Source organism: Pomacea canaliculata, linkage group LG4 (genome assembly GCF_003073045.1).
Source record: "Pomacea canaliculata isolate SZHN2017 linkage group LG4, ASM307304v1, whole genome shotgun sequence".
Classification (NCBI taxonomy): Eukaryota; Metazoa; Mollusca; class Gastropoda; order Architaenioglossa; family Ampullariidae; genus Pomacea; species Pomacea canaliculata.
Window position 1 is genome coordinate 2,059,798 of NC_037593.1, and position 27,260 is coordinate 2,087,057.

At 41.8% G+C, this 27,260-nt stretch overlaps 1 protein-coding gene across 1 annotated transcript; it reads right to left on the minus strand.

The window, feature by feature from the left end:
- Nucleotides 1-26,610, minus strand: LOC112561393. The gene is made up of 7 exons (XM_025233875.1): nt 26,199-26,610; nt 24,295-24,501; nt 23,854-24,039; nt 22,453-22,593; nt 17,355-17,599; nt 2,600-16,501; nt 1-243 (listed from the first exon to the last, which is right to left on the minus strand). The coding sequence occupies exons 1-6, from the start codon at nt 26,415-26,417 to the stop codon at nt 4,723-4,725; spliced, it is 12,777 nt and encodes a 4,258-aa protein (XP_025089660.1). The 5' UTR covers nt 26,418-26,610; the 3' UTR covers nt 1-243; nt 2,600-4,722.
- Nucleotides 26,611-27,260: the final 650 nt, after the last annotated feature.

The following is a 27,260-nucleotide window of genomic DNA, read 5'->3' on the forward strand; positions in this document are numbered from 1 at the left end:
CATTTAGCCTACACGGCTGCTAGTTTCCAGCTAGAAGATTAGTTGTTTCTTTAGGGGCTGGTACGTAGCTAGAAGCACGTCCAGACCGTTGAAGATGTCCACCAGTCGACTGCAGCAGCCACAAGCGGACCCGGCGTTTTACAGCGCCTCGTGCAGGAGGTCGAGCCGTCTCGCGCAGCTACAGCGTCACTAGACCGTGAAGCAGTCTCTTTCCTCCAGGTGTCAGCATGCAGCAAGACTCCCCTAAACATGGTCACAAAATTTAACTGCGCGAAAGCCCCAATTTTTCGTGATTCATAACAAAGTGTTGACTTTTTAGCTTCAGATATTAGATAACCTGCAAGGTACAACAGGACGACGGGGTGGCTGAACATTGTGTTTGAACAAACCCAGGTGACAGCCAAGGTGATGCAAGTGCATGCGGTGAAAGTTTTGTTGGATGTTTTAGCTTGAATAAATAGAATAATCATATGTATAAGTGCCACATCATCAGCAGTACTCTGGAGCTGGTATTTCCCCCTCCTGAAAACAAAAGAACGCTCAGGAAAGATAACAAGAGTTAAGGTATTTGCTCCCGCTGCGTATTTTTAGCACATCTCCCCTGTTTATGCACTTCCCCTACCTCACAAAAAATTGCTTTCAGCATTACCGCATATATCTTAATTTCAAATCCGAGGTTAGGGAAAGGGGAGAGGTATAGGAGTGTGTGTGTGTGGGAGGAAATGTGGTTGGGGTGGGTGATGACGGCCGGTGCTGAAAGACAAAAACATCTCCCCCACTATGAGAACAACCAATAATAAGACTTATAACAAAGCTGTTTTGATCGTCGCATTTAACTTTTAAAATCTTATTTCCTTACTCTCTTCGCCTTTTGAGTTGCAAATATATTTAGAGTTGTTTTCAATGCCACGTCATGCTCAGTGAATACGCTGGCAAAAATCTCTTAAAGTATTATCTCACATACACCTCACTAGTTTCAACTTTGAGAAACTTTACTTCTCCACAGCAGCATGAATCAGCCCGGTCATTGCAATGCTCATGACACTAGAATACCTACTAAGTTATGATATGTAAAAACACTATCCTTTCACCACTTATAGATATATCCAATTTCTGTGCATTCTTCCTTAAAGGCGAAGATGGAGGGGGAGGGGCAGAAGAAGAAACATTGTTTTCAATCCAGTTCTCTTGTGATGGTTACCGCTTATGCAGCGATCTCGTGAAGCAGCTATAAAGTAAAACAACTAAATTTTAACAGACACTATAAATAAACATGATGTTGCCCATCCTTTGAGGACAGCAAGCAGCTGTTAAAAGATGTAAGGAAAACAGTACGCTCTGACTATCGGAGATTACAGATGCTTGCATATCTGCATGTAAGGAAGACTTATAGCCAGGTGCAGGTGTTGCGGGGAAGTGCGGCAGGATGATTCAGGCTGGTCGGACGGTGTTTAGGTGGATTTTACCAACTGTTTTATTGTTCCCAACATACAACACTTCAGACGCACGAGTCCCACGTAAATGGCAGCCAAAACATGGGGTTATGAATGCTTTTGTTGTCAAAGGAAAAAGAAAGCATCGGTCGGACGCCATTTTGTGTCTCATCTTGCAACGGTGCAAACAAATGTTGGAGTATGCGCTTGCACGTTATCTATTCCTACCGCAGTGAGCAGTCAAGTTAACAGACGTGGAAAGAAAGACACAATATTTTCCTTATTTTGTGTTCAAATAAGTGGGTGGCACATTTTTTCTGTTTATAATTTTCTTGTACAATTTCCGGTGCCTGATGGTTAGCCTGACAAGGAACAGTAGGTCGCGAATTCAGCCATGCTCACACCCGTACCTGAGAAACTCCCACCCCTGTCCAGCCAGCTGCACAGGAACGGTATCTGAATTATTAGGGAAGCTAAAAGCGGCGGAAAGAGATTGGGGGCGCTAGGTAGTGTAGCACTCGCTTGTCACCACTACAATGAGAAACTCTCGGGACACTCTTTGGATGTGACACCTTGTCCGCAGGGCAGGTCTGGGGTTTTCTCCGAGTACTCCGGTTTCGTTGCCCGTCACTCTCACCCCATAGTGCGAAATCACCTCAACGTGAAAGCACTTTCCTACTAAATAAACCAATAAACCAAGCGAAAAGAAGTTTGGATTTCACCTTTCATATGAAGGCCCTACACACGGTGAGCCACTTACGACCCACATGACCACTAGGCCCTGGAACTCTTTACTATCGGTTTATTATAGCCACTGAATCATTATATCACTATCATCACCTAGACTTCACGCACAATCCCCTTTTTCAACACCAGTAAGTGCTTCACGATGAGCAGGTTTGGATTTCTAGTCCATTTGGATAGATGACTGTAGTCTGTAGTGATCTCACAGCACCACCTATTGATCCTCCTAACGGGTAAGGTCACTGACGCGAAAACCTCTGCTTGCTGCCCATCAGTGAGTGCCTCACGATAAGCAGATTCATCACACCGAATTTCTAATACACTTGAAGATACATCAGTAGCCTAGGGTATCACACAGAACTTCTTGGTGTTTCCGAAGAGAGGTCCCTTGGACCGAATGCTAGAACTTCTGGCTGCCTTACCTTTTCAAATCAATGAGTTCCTCGCTGCAAGTAACTGGAGTTTTGATCCACTTGGATGGACAACAGAAGCTTGTAGTGTACTTCTTAGCGCCTCTTGGTCCTTCTATTCGGCAAGCCCTGAAATGAGGTCCCCTGGACCTGATGTAAGAACCTGAGGCTGCCTTCTCTTTTTTTAACATGGACGGGTTGCTCACGACGAGCGGGTTCATCCAATTTGATGTCCGATCCACTTGAATAAACGGCAGCAGCCTTGTCCTCTTCTGCACCTTGTCTTTGACAAGTTTTTGGGTTCTGGAAAAAAGCAAAAATTTATAAGTGATGTACACAAAAATGCAATTGTCAGAACTGTTAAAATAAAATCTAATGAAGCAGTGACAAAATTTTTCATTGCAAATGCGTAAAGTCTTACGGATATAGGTAATAATATGGTTCTCGATTTACCTTATAGTTTGATATGCGAATCAAGGAAGAAACAAACACAGTTTTCGAAGGACCAATAAATAAGTAAAAGTGCAGACTGTTGTAAAGCACGTTTACCAACAGACTACCAAAATTTGCACACCTTCAAAATGCGAATATGACAGTTGAATCAACATTTTAGTGAACAGAGAAATGTGTGATGATATACTGCATATATTCCTCTAAATTCAGAATGTTTAACCAAAAGCACAGCGCAGATGCCTAACAATGAGATGTCCACGCGTCGTTGTGGGACCTGCTTCTGCCATTCTTCCGGTACCCAACATGATTTATGATAACTGAGTTTGGAATCATGGCTTACGAAGTGAAGGTTTGAGCGGCAGAAGAGTTTTCTTGTAAAATACCCATGTCTGTAAAAAGTAATCATGGACTAAATCAAGACTATATCCATGTAAGTTCTTACTTTTTGTATTAATAAGAGAAAAAAAAATCTCATTAATTTTGTCTTCTCTTAATCCGAATTTGACTTTAGCTGAAAACCACTATTAAAAGAGACAACTTAGCCAAAAGTCTACAATCAGTTATAAAAAACACATAGCAGTTCGTCAGGGTTAGTTCATACGCACCTTAATTAAGAAGATTTAAAAGGGAATAGAATGTTCGGGAGGGCGTATGTGTATGTGTATGTGTAAATATACGTACACGTCCGGTGATGCGTGTATATTCAAGAATTTCTCACTAAGATTTAAATTTCAGTAAAGGTTGGCTACAGTAAATTGTTTTTAGCAAACTTTGAAGTCGCACGTACTAAAAAACAAATGATGTCAACAATCTCAACGTGTATAGCTTCCTTTATTTAGACACACGGGTCTCTGTTTTATGCGAATAAAATAAATTTTGAAGTGGAATTTAGCTCTAAACTGGGATGGTGTATGTATGAATTTTTCAAGAATTTTGAGTCAAATTTTTTGTATGTTAAAATGACAAAAATGATATAAGTGCTTCAGATTAATTTGTAATATCATGTTAGATTTTTTAAATGTGAAATATGCGCAGTTTTGTTGCTGAAGGTGTTGTTGGTGGGCCACTTAGTGCTAGCGACTGCACCACAGCAATCTTTGAGAGCGACGATTGTAAGGCCGAATTCTAGAAGTCACCGTTATACACGATTGAAATGGGAATCTTCTTAGCTGACTGACCAATCCCCATCTGTCAGCAAAGCCAGGCCATTCCCCTATGCCTTGAGGATGAAAAAGGAGTACTTCGTGGCTGCGATTGGGTCCCAACTGTTGTGGCTGGATGATACTGTCTTGAATCAGTCATTTGAAAAAAAGACTTAATATCACCTGTCCACCACCTGCTTGACTTCTTTTGTTCAACAGACTGTAGACAGCACTGGTTACCATGGTGTTAGTTTTTAATTGTATATTTTTGGAGGCTAGAATTGTTAGAATCAGAATTTAGAATGAGACTAGAAATGTTAGAATAAGAATTTAGAATCAGACTGCAATTGTTGCTCATTTTCTCCCAGTGTCAAAACTGGAAGAAGAGTACATCCGATACGGCTGATTCAGTTGGGGTCATAGTTGGTTTTCCTGTGGAAGGCTAGTGATTACATTATCTTCAGTACCCGTTTCCTGCCTTGGACTATTCAATGAGTGCTGGGAGGTGGTGGTTGGTAGTGAAGGTGAAGAACAAGCTTTCTACAGTGGGTTTTCTTTTGCTTCTTCTTTGCGACAAGAAGAACACATAACTAGCTCTTCCTGTGAGAACAACCTTGCTGCGGTGCACTCTGTGTCGGGAAGCTCTGGAGATCGACACACAGGAGAGAGGGAGTTGCTTTCATTGGAAGACGAGTCAGGCCTTTCTAGTTCAGCGCTCACCTCTGCTAGAACCAGGGACAGTATGTCTGTGTCTTCTGATACTTGTGTTACGTCATCTGTGTGCCCTACATCTGTCACTTCCATAGCCTCTAGTGTTTGTACACTCTCCTGCCCTTCTCCAGTCTTTGGAGGTTCTGGAAGATGTTTTGTTGTACCCGCAAAGCGAAATTCGTGACAATCGTTTTTAGATAATGAATTTTCTTTTTTTGTCTCCCTGACCTCATCCTCCGCTGATGGTCTTAAAAAAACCGTTTCTGAGTCTGTAACTTCTACAGTATGTGCTACTTGTTGTGGGCTGTAGGGAGTAGAATAAATAGGCCACGCACACACAGAGGTGAATTCTCTACTTTTTTCTTTAAAAACAATTTCACAGCTTTGGTAATTTTGAAATGCTGATTTATTATCCTCTGAAAGTTTCTTCACTAGGCGTCTCGGTCTGTCACTAGATTCTTCGGTCAAGTGCTCTGAGGAGCTTGATGATTCAGCATTTGCGCTGTATGTGGCGCGCTTGTGTGTCTTGATGATCTTGTGCCTATCTTGCTTCTTTTCTTCCTCACTTCCTGATGCCTCGTCATCCGCGAAGAAGCTGCTGATTTCTGGTGGCATTTCGCCAAGTTCTAAGCTTGTAGTGATACTAGAGCTTTCAAATGCAGCATTCACTTCTTGGTTCTGTCGTTTCAACGGCTGGTCTGGGGGCAATGGAGTGGTCATAGTATCGGCTGCACTAAGCCCTTGCTTCTCCGTGTCCTGAATTTGTATAGAGTCTACTAAACGCTCAGCAGATTGCTTCTTTTTTATGTCGGCTCCAGAAACTGATGTTCTTACAACAGGCCATTCACAAACAGATGAAAATTCTCGATTGCTTTCCTTAAGAAATGAAACAAATGATGCATAGTTATTCTGTGTATTTGAATATTCTTTTTCGTTTCGGTCCAATGCCAAAGTTTCTGGTGCTTGTTTTGCGATCTTTTTTACCATGGCCCTTTTCGTCTCTTCGCCATCCACGTTCACGAAAGATTGTTCTAGATATATCTCCTGACACACCGTCTCCTGTGGCACTGACCTGCAATACTCCCTAAACGCAGAGGAAAGCTGTGGATCGTCTTCAAACAATGAATTAAATAAGGATGCTTTTTCTGTTTCCTTGACTTCCACATTCACTTCGGCTTTTTCTGAACATGCACCATGACAGTGTGCTATTTGAGGTGGCTCTTGTGTACTTACATGCGCTGGATGATAATATCCCCTACACTCAGGGCAGAGTTCTTGATCTTCTTGAAAAAAGGAAGCAAATAAAGAAGCATACTTTAATTCTGCTTCCCGACTTTCCACAGAGCCTCCTGCATATTGCGTTATCAAAGGCGCACGGCAATTACAATCAGCACAATATATATCGTCATCTGTTGAGGACGAGTCCATTTCTTGAACTTCAATAGTATTAAGTACATGTTTTTGGGAAAGTATTTCTGTACTGAATTCGTTATGAGATCCCATTTCATTGTACAACCTTTCTTGAATCAAAGAAAAAAAGTCAGTTTCAGATGGGACGCGTTTTAGTGCTGAAGGCACACAACTTTTAGCACTTTTGTGTGGTGGTTCTGGTACATAAGGCACTTCAGTAACAGGCCAGTCACACACAGACGTAAATTCTCGACCTTGTTCCTTATGGAATAAATTAATCTTATGAGTTTCTTTGTATGTCTCCGGTTTTTCATCTTTATAAGCATACTTTGTTGGATCTTGTTTTACTTTGTCCCCATTTTTCGCAGAACAGATTTCTATCCGTGAAAATTCTTGTATTGCCTCTGGATCATTTAAAGTAATCTCTTGTACTTGATATGAATATGTTTGTGTTATCTTTACAGAATTCAAAGTCTCTGATTCATGTTTAACACGTTTTTTAATTTCTTGAACTGTTTCATCCCCTTCTGGTAGTAGAGAATATTTTCCGACCATACATATAGTTTCCGTAACTGTTACTTCTTCCACATCCTCGGATACTTCATGTCTGTATTCTACTTTTAGTTGTTCACGTGACGCAGTCTTTGATGCTTGTTTTGTAACTATTTCATACAAAGGTTCATCAACCCCAGCTTCATTAAATTCTCGAATGGTTCTTTGTGTTGTTGCTTTGACAGGCATAGTTTTTATTTCTTGCTTTGGGAATTGTTTTTCTATGTCTTCAACTTCATCAGGTTCATATTTTTGTTCTATCGACACTTTCCGCTTTGTTCTAATCCCCACAACGTCTAGTTCTTGCTGTGGATAACGTTTTGCTATTTTATCTGATGTGTCTGCTTGTTCTTTTCTCACCCTTTGCAATCTTTCAGGTTTTATAATTTCAACATCTTCTTTTACAATATCTTGGTCTATTTTTCGAACTATTGCAGCATCTGTAAATTCCTCGCCATCAATTCTTTGTTTTGAAAAGTCCTTTTTCGTTGCGTAAGCTGCAATCATCTCTTGCGCTTGTTTTGTTTTTATTTCATCGACGTCAGCCTCTGTTACTTTTGTGGGAGGTCGATCTATTATCTTTGTAACTTCCACAGCTTTAACTGCTTGTTTTAACTCTGAACCTTGTTCTGAAGATTGTCTAACTGACTCTGGACCTTTAGGAACTTTTTCTGCTTCCTGTGAATATTCTTTCACCTCATGAGCTTTCTCAATATATGTTACTTGTTTTGGGTATTTACTTACTGTTTCTTTCTCCACTGCCCCCTGAATTTGCTTAGGTTCAGCTACTTGAGGTGTATATTTACTTATTGTTTCTGGAACTTCCATAACCTGTCTGGGCTGTACTGGATATCCTTTTTCTGCTTCTCCCTTAACTCCGCCAATCTCAGCTACTTGTTGTCTGGGCTGTACTGGATATCCTTTTTCTGCTTCTCCCTTAACTCCGCCAATCTCAGCTACTTGTTGTCTGGGTTGTACTGGATATCCTTTTTCTGCTTCTCCCTTAATTCCGCCAATCTCAGCTACTTGTTGTCTAGGCTGTACTGGATATCCTTTTTCTGCTTCTCCCTTAACTCCGCCAATCTCAGCTACTTGTCTGGGTTGCACTGGATATCCTTTTTCTGCTTCTCCCTTAATTCCGCCAATCTCAGCTACTTGTTGTCTAGGCTGTACTGGATATCCTTTTTCTGCTTCTCCCTTAACTCCGCCAATCTCAGCTACTTGTTGTCTAGGTTGTACTGGATATCCTTTTTCTGCTTCTCCCTTAACTCCGCCAATCTCAGCTACTTGTTGTCTGGGTTGTACTGGATATCCTTTTTCTGCTTCTCCCTTAATTCCGCCAATCTCAGCTACTTGTTGTCTAGGCTGTACTGGATATCCTTTTTCTGCTTCTCCCTTAACTCCGCCAATCTCAGCTACTTGTCTGGGTTGCACTGGATATCCTTTTTCTGCTTCTCCCTTAATTCCGCCAATCTCAGCTACTTGTTGTCTAGGTTGTACTGGATATCCTTTTTCTGCTTCTCCCTTAACTCCGCCAATCTCAGCTACTTGTTGTCTAGGTTGTACTGGATATCCTTTTTCTGCTTCTCCCTTAATTCCGCCAATCTCAGCTACTTGTTGTCTAGGTTGTACTGGATATCCTTTTTCTGCTTCTCCCTTAACTCCGCCAATCTCAGCTACTTGTTGTCTGGGTTGTACTGGATATCCTTTTTCTGCTTCTCCCTTAATTTCGCCAATCTCAGCTACTTGTTGTCTGGGTTGCACTGGATATCCTTTTTCTGCTTCTCCCTTAATTTCGCCAATCTCAGCTACTTGCTGTGGAGATTCACTGATTGTTTTTGGAACTTCTACACCCTTTCTGTCTTGTTGTATATAACCTTTTTCTACACCCTCCTTAATGTCTTTCACCTCTGCTACTTGTTGTGGAATTTTCGTAGCCTTCCTGGCTTGTTGACCTTCCAAAACGTCTTCAGAATATTCTTTTTCTACTGGTGCATGAATTTTTTTCTCATCTACTTGTTGTGGAACTACCTCCTGAATGTTCTTAGCTTCTGCTACTTGTTGTGGATATTTGCTAATTGTCTTTGGACCCTCCAAATCTTCTTGCAGATACCGTGTTTCTGGAACTTCCATAACTTTTTCTGCTTGTTCTTTAGATTCGCTTTGTATTCCTTGGAGAGTTTCTTCCACCTGAGCTACTTGTGGATATTCGCTTATTTTTTCTGGAACTTTCACATCCGCTCTGGCTTGTTGTGTATATTCCTTTTCCACTTCCTCTTTAATTTCATCCCTAGCTACTCTTTGTAAATCGTCACTTATTGCTTCTGGAACGTCTTGTTTCATGCCCTTTTGTGAATATTCTTTCTCTTCCTCTTTCTGAATTTTCTCCGTTTTAGCTGCTTGTTGTTCACTGACTGTTTTTGGACCCACCAAAACGTCTGGTACTGCCTGTGCATATTTTTCTTCTTCCCCTTCCTTGAGGCCTTTAGTGTGATCTACCTGTTGTGGATAGCCACTTACTTGGCCTGGAACGTCCACATCCTGTCCAGTCTGTAGTGGAAAGTCTTTCTCCCGAATTACCACTTGTTCTGGATATTCACTAACTGTCCTTGGACTTCCAGAAACATCGGCTGCCTCCTGGGCATACTTTTCTTCTGTTTCGTCCTTAATATTTTCAATATCAGCTATTTGTTTCTTATAAGCCGTTATTGCTTCTAGAACTTCCACAGTCTTCATGCCTTGTTGAGGATATTCTTTCTTTGCTCCCTCTTGAATTCCCTCCGTGTCGGCTACTTGTTTCCGACATCCACAAACTGTCCTTGGACCTTCAGAAACATCGGCTGCTTCCTGGGCATACTTCTCCTCTGTTTTTTCCTTAATATTTTTAAAGTCATCTAGCTGTTGTGGATATTCACTTATTTTATCTGAAACTTCCACATCTTCTCTGGCTCGTTGTACATATTCTTTTTCTACTTTCTCTTTAATTTGCTCAGCTTTACCTACTTGTGGATAGTCAGTTATTTGGTCTGGAACTTCCACAGCCTTCATGCCTTGTTGAGGATATTCTTTCTCTGCTCCCTCCTGAATTCCCTCCGTGTCGGATTCTTGTTCCGGATATTCACTAACTGTCCTTGGACCTTCAGAAACATCGGCTGCTTCCTGGGCATACTTCTCCTCTGTTTTTTCCTTAATATTTTTAAAGTCATCTAGCTGTTGTGGATATTCACTTATTTTATCTGAAACTTCCACATCCTCTCTGGCTCGTTGTACATATTCTTTTTCTACTTTCTCTTTAATTTGCTCAGCTTTACCTACTTGTGGATAGTCAGTTATTTGGTCTGGAACTTCCACAGCCTTCATGCCTTGTTGAGGATATTCTTTCTCTGCTCCCTCCTGAATTCCCTCCGTGTCGGATTCTTGTTCCGGATATTCACTAACTGTCCTTGTACCTTCAGAAACATCGGCTGCTTCCTGGGCATACTTCTCCTCTGTTTTTTCCTTAATATTTTTAAAGTCATCTAGCTGTTGTGGATATTCACTTATTTTATCTGAAACTTCCACATCCTCTCTGGCTGGTTGTACATATTCTTTTTCTACTTTCTCTTTAATTTGCTCAGCTTTACCTACTTGTGGATAGTCAGTTATTTGGTCTGGAACTTCCACAGCCTTCATGCCTTGTTGAGGATATTCTTTCTCTGCTCCCTCCTGAATTCCCTCCGTGTCGGATTCTTGTTCCGGATATTCACTAACTGTCCTTGGACCTTCAGAAACATCGGCTGCTTCCTGGGCATACTTTTCCTCTGTTTTTTCCTTAATATTTTTAAAGTCATCTAGCTGTTGTGGATATTCACTTATTTTATCTGAAACTTCCACATCCTCTCTGGCTCGTTGTACATATTCTTTTTCTACTTTCTCTTTAACTTGCTCAGCTTTACCTACTTGTGGATAGTCAGTTATTTGGTCTGGAACTTCCACAGCCTTCATGTCTTGTTGAGGATATTCTTTCTCTGCTCCCTCCTGAATTCCTTCCGTGTCGGCTGCTTGTTCCGGATATTCACTAACTGTCCTTGGACCTTCAGAAACATCGGCTGCCTCCTGGGCATACTTTTCCTCTGTTTTTTCCTTAATATTTTCAATATCAGCTACTTGTTTCTTATAAGCCCTTATTTGGTCTGAAACTTCCACATCCTTCATGCCTTGTTGTGAATATTCTTTCTTTGCTCCCTCTTGAATTCCCTCCGTGTCGGCTACTTGTTTCCGACATCCACAAACTGTCCTTGGACCTTCAGAAACATCGGCTGCTTCCTGGGCATACTTCTCCTCTGTTTTTTCCTTAATATTTTTAAAGTCATCTAGCTGTTGTGGATATTCACTTATTTTATCTGAAACTTCCACATCCTCTCTGGCTCGTTGTACATATTCTTTTTCTACTTTCTCTTTAATTTGCTCAGCTTTACCTACTTGTGGATAGTCAGTTATTTGGTCTGGAACTTCCACAGCCTTCATGCCTTGTGGAGGATATTCTTTCTCTGCTCCCTCCTGAATTCCCTCCGTGTCGGATTCTTGTTCCGGATATTCACTAACTGTCCTTGGACCTTCAGAAACATCGGCTGCTTCCTGGGCATACTTTTCCTCTGTTTTTTCCTTAATATTTTTAAAGTCATCTAGCTGTTGTGGATATTCACTTATTTTATCTGAAACTTCCACATCCTCTCTGGCTCGTTGTACATATTCTTTTTCTACTTTCTCTTTAATTTGCTCAGCTTTACCTACTTGTGGATAGTCAGTTATTTGGTCTGGAACTTCCACAGCCTTCATGCCTTGTTGAGGATATTCTTTCTCTGCTCCCTCCTGAATTCCCTCCGTGTCGGCTGCTTGTTCCGGATATTCACTAACTGTCCTTGGACCTTCAGAAACATCGGCTGCTTCCTGGGCATACTTTTCCTCTGTTTTTTCCTTAATATTTTTAAAGTCATCTAGCTGTTGTGGATATTCACTTATTTTATCTGAAACTTCCACATCCTCTCTGGCTCGTTGTACATATTCTTTTTCTACTTTCTCTTTAACTTGCTCAGCTTTACCTACTTGTGGATAGTCAGTTATTTGTCTGGAACTTCCACAGCCTTCATGCTTGTTGAGGATATTCTTTCTCTGCTCCCTCCTGAATTCCCTCCGTGTCGGATTCTTGTTCCGGATATTCACTAACTTCCTTGGACCTTCAGAAACATCGGCTGCTTCCTGGGCATACTTTTCCTCTGTTTTTTCCTTAATATTTTTAAAGTCATCTAGCTGTTGAGGATATTCACTTATTTTATCTGAAACTTCCACATCCTCTCTGGCTCGTTGTACATATTCTTTTTCTACTTTCTCTTTAACTTGCTCAGCTTTACCTACTTGTGGATAGTCAGTTATTTGGTCTGGAACTTCCACAGCCTTCATGCCTTGTTGAGGATATTCTTTCTCTGCTCCCTCCTGAATTCCTTCCGTGTCGGCTACTTGTTCCGGATATTCACTAACTGTCCTTGGACCTTCAGAAACATCGGCTGCTTCCTGGGCATACTTTTCCTCTGTTTCGTCTTTAATATTTTCAATATCAGCTACTTGTTTCTTATAAGCCCTTATTGCTTCTGGAACACCGAAAGACTTCCCGTCTTGATATTCTTTCTTTGTTCCTTCTTCACCTTCAGCTGCTCGTGGGTGTTCACTAACTGTCTGTCGACAACAACACAAAAACTTTCTTCCTTTCTGTGCATCTTCCTCTTTTATTACTTGTGTAGATTTTTCAATTTGTGCTGCTTGCGAAGACTCGGCCTTTGACTCTGTAGCTTTCAGAACCATCTCTGCTTGCTGTGGATATTGGTCTTCTACACCTATCTGACTTTCTCCAGCCTCTCGTACTTTCAGAACCTCAGTGTCTTCTCGTTCTTCAGCTGCTGCTGGTTCATGTACTGTCTCTTGACTTGAAACCTCTTCTTCTTTCTGTGCATCTTCCTCTTTCATTACTTGGGAAGTTTCCTTAATTTGTGCTGCTTGCGAAGACTCAGCCTTTGACTCTGTAGCTTTCAGAACCTTCTCAGCTTGCTCTGGATATTGGTCTTCTACACCTATCTGACTTTCTCCAGCCTCTCGTACTTTCAGAACCTCAGTGTCTTCTCGTTCTTCAGCTGCTGCTGGTTCGTGTACTGTCTCTTGACTTGAAACCTCTTCTTCTTTCTGTGCATCCTCTTGTTTAAGTACTTGTGAAGTTTTCTCAATTTGTGCTGCTTGCGAAGACTCAACCTTTGACTCTGTAGCTTTCAGAACCTTCTCAGCTTCCTCTGGATATTGGTCTTCTACACCTATCTGACTTTCTCCAGCCTCTCGTACTTTCAGAACCTCAGTGTCTTCTCGTTCTTCAGCTGCTGCTGGTTCATGTACTGTCTCTTGACTTGAAACCTCTTCTTCTTTCTGTGCATCCTCTTGTTTAAGTACTTGTGAAGTTTTCATAATTTGTGCTGCTTGCGAAGACTCAACCTTTGACTCTGTAGCTTTCAGAACCTTCTCAGCTTCCTCTGGATATTGGTCTTCTACACCTATCTGACTTTCTCCAGCCTCTCGTACCTTCAGAACCTCAGTGTCTTCTCGTTCTTCAGCTGCTGCTGGTTCATGTACTGTCTCTTGACTTGAAACCTCTTCTTCTTTCTGTGCATCCTCCTCTTTCATTACTTGTGAAGTTTTCTCAATTTGTGCTGCTTGCGAAGACTCAACCTTTGACTCTGTAGCTTTCAGAACCTTCTCAGCTTGCTCTGGATATTGGTCTTCTACACCTATCTGACTTTCCCCAGCCTCTCGTTCCTTCGGAACCTCAGTGTCTTCTCGTTCTTCAGCTGCTGCTGGTCCACGTGTTGTAATCACGTCTTTCACTGGCTGTGATTCTTCTCTCCAAATAGTCTCTGGAACAGAATGTCTTCGACATGTACAGGATAGGTCCTGATCTTGTTGAAAAGAAGGAACGATCACGTCTTTCACTGGCTGTGATTCTTCTCTCCAAATAGTCTCTGGAACAGTAATTCTTCGACATGTACAGGATAGGTCCTGATCTTGTTGAAAAGAAGGAACGATCATGTCTTTCATTGGCTGTGATTCTTGTCTGTAAATAGGCTCTGAAACAGAAAGCCTTCGACATGTAGAGCATAGGTCCTGATCTTGTTGAAAAGAAGGATCGAATGATTCGTATCCCCTTTGTGCTACAGAGCATGGAAATTGTCCTGTGCTAAAGGGCTCAAGCAACTCGCATTCAGGACAACTTAGTACCATGCCGCATTCGCAAGGTATTTCCAGTCCATACCCGGCCGTTTCTGGGTGCTGACATTCCATCTGTGAAAGTTGATGAATACCAAGCTCTTTACACTCACAGCAGAGCTGTAGATCTTCCTGAACCATTGAAGCGTAAAAAGTCGCATAATCCATTTCTGTCACACTAAAGGGCACAAAACTATTGCATTCAGGACAATAATCGTATTCTAAGTCAGCTGTAACAGCACTACACGTGGGTGTTTGATCACGAACTGATGAAGTGACTTGTTGTGGATATTCTTTTCCTACACCCTTTTGAATTTTTTCAACTTTCTGTGCGCTCACATCCTCTGTTTCGTGCTGCTTAGCTGAGTGACTCTCTGGTTCTTGTATTGTACTCACGTTTTCGATAAGTTTAGCTTTCATTGTTTTTAGCTCATTTGTATAATGTTTCTCCATTTCGTCTGCTGTTATAGTTTGAATTGCTTGATCTAAATATTCTTTATCTATAAGTGGTTCTATTTCTTCGTATTTTTCCCACATTTCGTCTGCTGCTGACGTTTGAACTGACTGATCTATTTGTTGGTCTGGATATTCGTTTTCTGGAAATGGTTCTATTTCATCGTCGTATTTTCCCTCCATTTCGTCTGGTGCTGCAATTTCATTTGATTCAGCTAAGTGTTGATCTGAATATTCTTTTTCTGTAAATGGTTCTATTTCCTCGACTCCCCTCATTCCGTTTGCTGCTGCAGCCGATGGCTCAAAAGGATTTTTACAGGTAGAGCACGACTCTAGACCTTCCTGAAAAAATGGCGTATAATCCATGTCTATGTCTCTAGAAAGCACAAGACGCTTACATTCTGGACATAACTGGAATTCTTCTGAATGTGACTTATCACTAGCTTTGCTTGATGCGGGTTCTTCATCAGGAACAGATGGATCCGCCATCTCTTCTGTATCCCGCTGATACACTTTCTTCTTCGTCACATCCTCGGGTCCTCTCGAATAATTCTGGTCTATTTTTGTATTTTCCTCATTCTCTGTTTCATTTCCTGGGTATTCTTTTTCTATTTCTTGAGTTTCTATTTCTTTGACATTCTGAGCCTTGAGCACTTGTGCTGCAACTTCTTTCCCTACTGGCTCAACTTCTAAGACCTCTTTTTCTTTTTTCATTTCTTTAGCCTTTGAAGTCTTTTCTTCCAACTTTATTCCAAGACTTTCATTATCTACTATTTGTTTTGCTGACCTTACCAAGGCCTCTATTATTTGCCTTAGAATTTCTTTTTGTACTTCGTCAAGTTCTTTTATTTCTCGTTCTGAATATTCTTTCTCATCAAGTTCTTTTATTTCTCCTTCTGGATATTTTTCCCATATTTGCTGGACTTGTTGATACTCACTATCTTGAATTTCTGTAGAACTGTCCTGTTGTCCATAATTCGGTACTATCTCGGGATAGTCTGGTATTGGAACAAATACGATTTCTCCATGATCTGGTCTCTGCTTCACTGGGAGACCTTGGAGCATGTCATCAATATCCTGGCACCAGTCGTCCAGAGAGACGGCCGTCATACTGGTGACGGTACGGGGGACATGAGGTCTGCGCTCGGGACCCGTTTGCATGACAAAGCAGGGAACACCCGTTTCGCTAGTTTCACGGGTGACCACTTCTGGAGTGGAGGATTCAAAATCAATAAACTTCTGCTTTGGAAAGCGGACGAGGTCGACCTTTGAGACGCTGTCCTCAGTACCGACAGCACACTCGTCCGCCATGTTGAGGGGTACCGACAGGGATGTCTCTATGTCGCGGATGCGGTCGCGGATGTTGCGGCACCATTCGTTCAACGACACCGACGACATGGACTGCACGGTGTGCACTAGCTCTGGGCTAGCTTCCTGTTCTGGGGACAATATCTTCTCTTTTGGTGATGGCGGTGGTGTCGGCGTCAACTTGACCTTTAGCGACCTCTTGCTGGGACGCCGGGTCCCAGCTCGCAGCTCCGCGGCGGCTTGGAGGTTAAAGTCGCTGCTTACGGTTTTTGCTGAAGGTGGCAGCTTCTTCTCCAGCAGTGCAATCCTTTCATTCACCTTCCTGCACCACATCTCAAGGGTTTTAGGAGACATGGTGTGCACAGTCTGGAAGGGACGCAGTAGCCACTGTGGGTAGGTTTCTGTAGGCGGAGGTTTGAAAACTTCCCGGAAGGACTTCCTTCGGCGACTATGCGTTTTCTCATGGGCGGAACGCTCCAAGCAGTGAATCCTGTCACTGATCTCCTTGCACCACGAACTGAAGGAACCGGAAGACATGGAGTGCACGATGTGGGGGAGGCCTGACTTATTTCGGCGGACTTTCGTCCAGATTTCCTCCATGGTCCTGTAGACACAAGCAATCACATTGGCAAAGAACAAAAATAAGCAAAAAGAGACGAAGACACATGGACGAAGTGGACGAATGGTGCAGCTAATCGTTAATGTAACGGAATTTTGTCTGACGTCGTATGAAACAGTTTTGGAAAATAATATTGAAAATATATGTGTATATTAATAGTAGATAATTATCTTAGCGCTGTTATATATGATGAGACATCATTACAGGAAAGCTTTGTTTCCTTCTGTAAGGAAATGACCATTGAATAAATTGATCTATCTCTCTCTCTTCTCCAGCGCGCGCACGCACGCACGCACATATACACATACACGCGCATGCTTAAGCTCATAAAAATACAGAGCATATATCATTATGCACGTAAGTAAGCGGGCAAAAAAGGAATAAACCCATAATTATTTTCACACGTTTTCGTTGTCTGCCAATTACTTAATGAAGGAGTCTTGTCAACCTCGACTAGATAGAACCCGAAGCCTGTAGTAGGTTATCTAAGTACAGGGGAGTCTTTCATCAAACTCTTAGTATCAACCTTCTTCCAATGGGAAAGACCACGCTGTTGTAACCCTGAATCTTCTTCCCTCACTCCCGCCGCCTCCTCCTATCCACATTTCTCGCGGACATTATACAACAATCTATCAGCACGCGCGCAGTCAGAGCAGATTAGTCTAATGTCGAAAAGAGGTACGCGCAGTCCCTACAGAACGGTCACATCCTAGACAAAGCTAGAAGTACCCATGCTACAGGTTGGTGTCATGCCAATGCTAGCGACACTAGCGCAGTCACCACAGTAAAATGCACACCGGCGGTAACACCAAGCTGCGACAGGGCTCACTGCACGTACATCTTATCTGGATCCCATGGCTCCACGTCCACTGACTCTTCCTCAGACTTCTCGACCACTTCCTCCTCGTAGGAAGTGGATGAGGAGATGCTGCTGACGGACACGCAGCTCAAGTCGGCCCAGCCCCAGGTCATCTCCTGCCTAAAATCCTCCGTGAAGAGGTTGTCGACGATCATCTTACCTCTGTCCGTCTGCACTTCGACGTTATGGGACCGCCGCCAGAAGCCTTTGGATTTCGCGTGCATCTGTCAGACAAACGAACATTGCCATAGATGTCAGGGGCAGCTCAAAACACTGACAATGAAGGCTGCATTGCACCACTCGGATATTCATTCTTTTCTGCTTTTTTCTTTGTGGCTTTATCGGCAGAAACACGGCTTTAAAGACGATTTTGTATATTTTATACTAATTGACATGTTTCTAAAAAGTACGTATGTTTTCCCTAATACTAAAGTTTATCATCATCGTAACGACCTTTAAATCTGGACAAACACCATAGGCCGGATCAAAATTCTCTGAAAAAATCTTTAAGAACGAGAAAAGTAAAAGACAAGTAATCTTTTTTCAACAGCAAAAGTCTTTTTCTTTGATTTCTGCATTGCTTGCTGGCTGCTGCGGTTCATCGTGGATGTCTTCTTTCTCACTGCATAGATGCCCGCTTGGCATGATTGCTTATGGACCATAGGGTTATACCTTAGTTGCTGCTACTGGAATAGCTCACATGCCTGCAAGGAAGTATGCAAAGGTAAAGTATACATGTTTATCAAGGTATAGAATGTGGAAGGAGATGCAATACGATATCTTTCTGTCATTGATGAGTCATCTTCTCTGGGTCCTTAGGTGGATGGGAAGAAATTATAAATTTAGCTTCAGGCTATTATTTGCTTTTATCAATTTAAATCAGAAACTCAGCATTCTACTTTCAATAGGAAGACTGACAAGGAGCTTGACCACTTTCTCCAAGATGGGGTGGACTTTCTTACTTTGAGGATCATTTTGTAAAATCTGAACTGTAGTTTAACAAAAATATCACTAATTCCTGGTGCCCATATTTCACAACTGTAAGTATTTAAAGGACAATTCTGTCAAACATACTGAGTTGTTTATCTAGTGGTTGTTGTGACTGTTTACTTTTGTTTAGTAGGGCAAACATATGGCTCTTGATGCTCTGTAATACAATCTTTTTGTGCTACAAGAAATTTGTTCTTACAATTCAGTTTCAGGTCAAGATAGAAAAAATAGTTTACTATTTCAAGTTTCTCACCACTATGTATAAATGTTGGTTTCTTTCTTATTTTACCTGTAGAAAATAAAACTATTTTAGCTTTGTCTGGGTTATTTTTCATGTTCCACATTATTTTTTCATGCTGTCTAAAGCATTCTGTAGGTTATTTGGTGCTTCAGAGAAATGACAGTATCATCTGCATACAGTAAGATGAATAATTTAAGGAGCACATCAGTATCTTGAGGAGTAAGGTTACTTGTGGTGTCAGTTTGGCTAATTCTGAGAGACCACTTACAGAGTCCGCTAAGAGATGTGTTTTCAGGTCATTAAGTTAAAGTGCAACCAGTAAAGGAGATAGGTTCTCTCCTTACCTAACACTGTGACTACTTTAAAAAAACTGATTGGTTTCCATTGATTTTTAACACAGGATTTTGCCTTTTTGCCTTTTTGCCTAATACTTGATTATATTTATAAATCTTCCACCACCCCCATAGCCTAATAATTTTTCCCTCAGACAGGCTCTATTTTGTCGAAGGCTTTTTGATAATCTACAAATGCACAGAAGACTTGCTTCTTTCTACTTAATAAGATTTCAAAAATGCTTTGCAAGGTGAATAGGTGCTTAAAGGTGGATAGGCCATGTCAAAAGCCTGCTTGTTCCTGCTCAACAAGATCATTTTCGTCCAAATAGTGTTTTAAGTGTTCATTGAGGACACTTGTGAATAGTTTACAGAAGAAGCTAAGAATTGTGATGTCAAGGTAGTTATTTGGATCACTTTGCTTTTAAAAAACTGCTGTTATAATACCTGTTGCTCATTGTTTTGGGGGAATGACCTGTTGATAGTATGAGGATAAAGAGGGTCCTGAATAGAGTCAGTCTTTGGTTGTGAGAATTTGAAAAATTCATTTATATTGTCAATTCCACAGGCTTTATTTCCTTTAAGATTTTTAGGCAATTGGCATCCTCATTCTCAGATGCTTAAGTGTTGGGATAGCTATTGCTAGTCTCAGATATGACCACAGGTACATCAGTCTCAAATGTATCATTATAGGAATGGTTTATCTCCTTAAAGTGTTCTAAGAATTCAATTTAAAATTAAATTAAAAAAAATTAACGTCTCTTCATGCGGTGTAAGCAATTTTATCTTGGGAGGCACGGTTTTGCAAGTCATAATAATTATTGAGGATAAAGTCAGGGTTCTGTAATTCATCACTCAGTTTTGTTTTTTAGATTTGCCCAGTTCTAGCATTTAGGTCTCCCATTATACATATATGTTCTGTGTTAAGGGCAAGGAGGATCTCCTCCAGCTCACTAAATGCAACTGAGTTAATATATCGTAACCCTTCAGGTGGCATGTACACACCCACAACATAATATTCTGACCTATAGATTCCTTTTCAACTTTTAAGAAGAAAGCATCCCGGTTTATCTTGTAAAAGAGTAATAATGCATGTTATCTTCGTTTATGATATTTTTTTTCAGATAGCCCTTAAAAAATAGTTAGGTATGGGTGAGTGATTCTCTAATGTAAGAACAACTCCCGATCTTCTGACACATATGCTGCTATTCTTATAGAAGGGTACATAAGCATCATTGTGAATCGAGTCAATGTTGTCTAGCTTGTTTAACACACAACAAATATTATATGACTTTATCAAGTCTACCAAGTCTAGAAAAATTAACTCTGAAGTAACATCACATGCATTCAAAATAAGGCAGGACAAATAAGTTATTGAGTCTTCAGGTTTCTCAGGGTGGGGACTTACTTCCATACACACCCGATGGCGAACTACACAGTAATACAAGACAGAGACCACTATCTTCTCTGTAATACTGCCATTTGATGTACTTACTCCAGTTGTAGTCGTTACTGGTATATCCATGAGGTTAGACACCCCCACACCCGGCAAGAAGTATGAAATAGGTCAGCTTTGGCACTGGACCAGTTGTAAGGTGGGTCACTAGTGGCTGCATTCACAGGTAACTTAAGGTCTTCTGAGCAATGAATACCCTTAGGGATGACCTAGCAGATAAGTAGGCTATAGACAGGCCAAGTTTATTGTAGTCAACACTGTTTTCACTAAGTTTGAATAAATCATCTGATGTTTCAATGCATGTCGGTCGATCTTGGTTTGAGCAGGGTATACCAACTGGTGTCTTCTTAAAGCACCAGATTTTACCATCTGTAGACCATGCTCTGCTCACACACCCCAGGCCTTTCACATATTTCAGAACTTTTGCTCCGAGTGGGGTCATGTAATAATTTAAGAACATCTTGTTTCTGTAGCCTGGTTTGTCTATCAAAGTTTTCTTCTTCATCACTTCTGTCCTTTTTTTTTACGCTAGACGAATTTGACGATAATTTGTTTCCACGGTTGCGTTTCTGTCCAGTGCGGTGCGCTGCAGAAATATCCTCAGGGTGGATGGATGCGCTCCAGTCGGTCAAGATTTTTATCACTTTTTCTTCGACATTCTCGTCTGGCATTTCACCGAATCCTGATATTCTGGTGGATTCACGCCGAGAATATGCTTATAGCCGGTCCTGCTGGTGTCTGAGTTGTAGGACTCTATATACTCTCCACTCGCTGCTCCATGTCTTGCAGGTTGTCTCGTTGACATCTGTAGCCTGCAGCTTGAAGTGACGATCAAGCACCTCTGCGACGACAACTGAGATGATTGTCACAAGTGCGGGGAGTATTTGCCGCAGGAAGGTGTTTTCACAGGTGACACATTCACTAGTCTGCGCAAGCGCTTCGTTAACACTTATACGTGTTAGAATATTTTCGTTACGTCGGCCACATCTGCTCTCTCTTCCTCGTCAAGATCTAATTTTCAGGATCCCGCCTTTCAACATCGTCAAAGCCAGACTTTTATTTTAGGATCTCTTTGACTAGCCGAAGGTGGGGAGAATAGCGAGAGTTTGCTTTTACCAGTTGTTCGATTATCGCTATGCTTACCGCCTCGTTTGGCAGACGACAGCAGCAGACGAGAAGTTGAACTCACCGCAAAATGCTTCGATCCTAATTTTTTGACACTTTGAATCGTACAGACCTTGACGTGGCCTCCCAAACAATTAAGACAGGTTTTCACAGCTGTCACGAATGTCCGCGATTGTCATGTTATGCATTATCACGGATCAAATATTTAAATGCTTACTTACAACTGAAATCTCGCCATCGTGAGATTACGGCGCTACTTTCAAAATGGCGACTCGCGAGTCAACACGTGAGAAAGGATTGTAATAAAAACATTAATTTTTTTCATTATTGTGATTTATGCATTCTCAAAAAATATTTAAGTCGCGGACCACCTAAGCAGTATGCACCCCAATCACCGCAGCTTAATGACCCTACACTGTATATATTTTTATATATGTGAACACTTTGTCGTAAGTTAAAATGGCAATTAGTAGATGAAAACTAGAAAAATTGGAAAGCCCGACAAGCAAGCAAGCAATGAAATCACATTCATTCTTCTTGAATCGAACTAGCAACCCTCTGCAGTACGTGATTTGATCGCCACAGTCCCGTCGTGCTTAGACGAGTATAGTGCAAACCTTCCTAATGTTAGCAACAACTTCATCCATCATAGCCTTGTCAATGTAACGGAATCTCTGGTCGTATTGGAAACACACGATAAAGGACAACCGTTTCCAACATTGGGGGTTCAAGCCCGGGATTTCGATCAACAATTAAGCACGTCGATCTTTGACCTCCCGACGCTTCTCGTTGACTCCTGAACAGCGCGACCTGTCGACACTTTTTCCTCAATAAAACAGTCTGGCTGTAACGGTCACTGGAAGCTAGCACGTGCCTCTTTGAGCCCGTGCAAAACACGCACGCACACACATGCACATACACACACAAACGCACCAACGCGGCGGCGGCCTTCTCCTCTTCGTCCTTAGCGCACCAGTCGCAGATGGTAGAAATGTACGTTGGCTCGTCTGTGCCTTTATCTAGGGGCTGAGGGATGGGGGGTAGCTTAATTACTTTTTTCTTGCGCTGTACAGCCTGCAAAGCAAACAGGGTACGTATGAATGATGTGTGTACCTTTGTACGTATGTTTGTATGCACTGGTATACTTTGTGTGTGTGTGTGTGTGTGTGTACATGTATATATACATGTATGTGGGTTCATTCAAGTATAGTACGAGTAGTGTGGGAGGGTGGGAGAGCAAGAGAGTAAGCGGATGAGTAAATGAGATTTGGAGTAAAACAGGCTAAAGGCACAGTCTGCTTTACGTGGAATCAACAGCCACATACAGTCACACAAATTAAATTGTGACAGCGGTACCTGAGGAGGAATACTGTGACGGGTGCGTGACAGTTTCAGTCGTAAATACTTGTCAGATTTTACATCAAATTGCAAGAGAAGTGAACTATTTCATCTTTGGGTAGAATATGTAATAAGAAACAGCTCATATTTGGGTACCTATAGCGCAAAAATTTCATTAACGAGGTACAGTGTTAACTGCCAATTTAGGGGAACAAGTACGTTTCCCTGACAGCAGCGGCAAGCAGTCATTTAGTGTTAACTAGCATCCGCATACAAATTGTCTCCGGGGATGGAGGGATGCAAAAGGCACATCCGATAGTGATGTAGATTGACAATGTTAATGTTGGAGTCACAGCACAGCAACCGATGATGAAAGTATAGTTTGGTCTAAAATCGTTTGGTTTAGTTGGTGTACAGGACATTTCATCTTCTGATTGGCGCTGCATGGTGTTAGGGAAATGTCCCTGTCTGGTGCCGAATTATGAGAAGGTTAGTTTATCAGTGCTCACAAAGCGCCTTGGATCATTTCGTAACGTAGTTCAAGAGCACAACACTCAAACTCCGGCTCCCTTTGATACCACTTTGAAAACTTTGGTGTTATTAGGGCTTACTTAAAGTGTGGCTGGTGTAAAACTTTTAGGATATTAGCCTTGGAGCTGTTTTTAAGGCAATATCGCTATTCCTTTGGCGAAGGATGCTGTAAATAGTCATTGACAAACCTTGCTCACCTTAATCAGCCTGACCTATCGCACAGGTAGTCAAAATAATACAAACAAAGTCGCACGTACATCGATACAAACAACACTTTGCTTTTTTAAAGTTGAAGCAGCTTATTTTAACAGACGGACAAACAGACAGACAGACCAGATAGGACAAGACAGACAGACGGACGGACGGACGGACGGACGGACGGACGGACGGACGGACGGACGGACGGACGGACGGACGGACGGACAGACAGACAGACAGACAGAATTTTGATTTTTTTTTTTTTACCTTTTTCGGTTGGCGGGCCTTTTGCTCTTTCTTTTGCAATACTTCATTTTCTTCAGTGTAAGAGTCCTCTTCTGTTTCTACCTTAACCTTCTTGCAAGGTTTTTTGTCGTAGAGCGGGATGCGGCCCTCGAGACGCAGAGGTTGATGCTTGTACGGGGAGACGAGCGCCGGCATAGGTGACCCTTGCTGTTCAAGAAACAGCGGTCATACCCGCAAACACAACCTCCAGCACTAGCCGGGTGGCGACTTTATAACTAAGGCGAACACACGCTCAAGCTCTCACATGCTGTTACATTAACATCCAACAGCTTCTAACGCGTCCTAAGTTTGATGCTTTTTTCTTCTGCGATTTATGTGAAATGTTTAGGATGGCAGAGGTATAGATAAAAACATGTTTAAATGCCAACGCGATGTAAAACAAATTAACATCATTTTACGTACATCTCCCTGGACACCCAGGTCGGTGACGCGACGGACAAAGTCTGGGAAGTACAGACCCTGTATTTTGTTGTCTTTGGGATCCTTTTCCGCTAAAGCAGCATTTTTAAAACGGGTGGCGCGCCAGGCGGCTATTCGGGTGGTCTGGTAAAACCTCCGGGCTTGTTCAGGGGTCTGTTTCACCATCGTCTTTGAAGACACAGCTAAAGCCTACATACAGATCAAAGACGTACATTGTGTCTTTTTTGGTGATTACAAAGGACTACTGGGCACTTGAACTGATGACTCTTAAGACTTGTATTATTGGTAGTATTACTTTACAGTGATTCCGTTCAGTAGGGCTTGTGACTTGATAGGAGAGGGTACCTTAATGGTTTCAGAGGGCAAGCTGTCGGTATTTTTGTGTTTGACTTACTTTCATTACAATTTTGTTGCCCCACCCCCCAAATTATGTGCTGGCGTTTTAGTGACATCTACAGCTTCTGCATTTTCCTTCAAACTGTCATCTTTATCTCAAACAGTCAAGTTTCTTATTTCCTTAGTTCTTATTGTACTCTCAGACGCAGGGATATTCTTTTCCATTTTCATCCAAAACCTTGCACTATGTCTAGTTACCATTGGAACAGAAATAATCTACGAATATTGTCTGCGTTTTTTATTTATACCACCAAACTTTCTTCTATTTTTGCAATTGCGTCTGCGGCTCATGTAGATATATACCACGATTGGCCGTTTTGAAGTGTCAGTATCAAACATTGCACAAACTAATTAAATCCAGATTATTCGTGTGGAGTATTTGCGCATGTAAGCTGCATCATGTTAGTGTAGAAAGGGTGTCTGGCGCAAGAAAACATCTATAGCACTAGCGGGTCATCAATCAACTTCATCGATCTTAAAAAGGCATTTGACAGAGTCTGACATAAGGGGATATGGCGTGAAAATGCGACAGTGCAACATCCAAGGTCTCGTCTAAGTAATGAAAGCACTATACAAGAACTCAACGAACTCAGTACTACTAGACAACCAAATGAAAGCTTTCTTTCACACGACAGTAGTCATCCGTGAAAGTGCGCCCCTTATCGTCCGAATAGTTCAAACATTTTGGAGAACATCGTGCGAGAACACCTTCCACAACCATCTCACTATCTCACTTCCATTTCCACTGGTGAGAGGCCGATATGCTTTGCAGACGACTTTGATGTGATAGTATACACCAACACAAGACTACAAAATCTTACCAACAGACTGATCGGCAGCTCAAGCTCGCATGAAACGGAGACCGGAATGGGCAAGAGTAAAATCATGGCCATTGGAAACAGCAAAGCATGTACCTACATAGACAACCTAAAGTACTTGCAAGCTGCCCTCTCCAAAGAAGGATCGCGACTGCAACAGCAGTAATGGCTAGACTGAACAGGCTCTGGCACAGCAATAACATCAAGTTTTTACGATGTGCAAACTGTACAAGTTCCTCCTAAACAGACCAGTCCTGCTTGTCGGTTCTGACAGGAGAATCCATGCATGCGAGAACAAGTGGCAGCAAGAGCAGCTCTCAAGGTACCTTGGTTGGAACGACACCTATGTGGTAAGTGGAGGAGCTGGTTTACTAACGTGGAGTGGACTGGTCGGTCCATGCAGGACCTGCTCATCACCGCTTGAGACAGGTGTGAGTAACGGGCTCTGTCAGCTACGACATCTATTCATGTCTCCCCAAAAGGACTGGTACCAGTCAACGGACAAATAAATGAATGAAAGTAAGGTTATGTGCTATATAAATCCATTCATCAGCCTCATCGTTTTTTAAAAATTTTGTTTTCAATCAACTTCAAACTGTTAAAATGCAACAAATTGTATTCTGCTAAACACTTTACTTTCAGTCAATTAAATATCATTTTTTATATACTCACGGATGGGTGCCGATCAACAAAGTCTCTCACTTTCTTTAGGTTATTGTTTTTGAGATGTTTATCTCTTTTTTCGAATAACCGTAAGCCTCTGTCTGAATAAGCGGTTTGGTGCTGTGCTAGAGGACAGACCTCCAAAAACAACTTGTCTTCTATGGCTCTGACTTTGGCGGCTTCACTCCTCAGCTTCATGACATACTCCGGCGACAAGCCACGAATCATGATGAAGTCTGGATAAAGCCTGGCTGAGGAAAGGGTGCAGGGGGTGCGAAGAGTCAAAGTGCAAGCCTGAAGGTATGAGGTCGTCGACTGTGATGTGGAAAGGTCCGTTCGTAACCTAGAGCTAAGCAATCTGACAGGCGATAGTCAGCGGAGATCGTCCTACAGCAGTCGCTGCCATCGAGCACTGCCACATCTCTCTGACGCAACGCGTGACGCAAAACTATCGTCTACGTCATAGTAGGCGACACAAAAGTGTCATTCTGTGACATCTTTCATTAAATGACGGACGTGCACCCCGTCCCACGTGGGTAGAGGATTCTTCATCGTCGTTATCGTCTCTTAACACTTTTGTCAGACGATTCTTCATCGTCGTTATCTATCCTCTCTCAACACTCATATCAGAAGCAAAAATTATAAGGAAAAAAAACACCATGTAGGCTTTACTTTATTTTTTTTTACGTTACTTTATTTACTTTATTGAGGAATATGTAGTACGTTCTGATTGGTTCTTTCGCAGTACACAACTTTCTGTTCAATGTATGTAAAATGTTACAGTACAGTAAGTAAGTGTGGGGGAGACTGTACACTCTTCTACGTTTTCAGGATACCCGATTATGCATTGTCACTCTATGCATCACACTTTCCAATAAAATGGCAAGAAAGAAATAGAAGTTCTGTAAGCAATAACATACCTAGAAATAATGCTAGAAATAATAGACAAATTTTCTTTTTATTTGAATTTGCGAAATGAACGAAAACTACTTGCTGCTTGTTACCCTTTTCAGCAACACCACCAGCACCAGCACCAAAGCAGGTGAGAGAGAGAAAGACTTTATTCAGGAG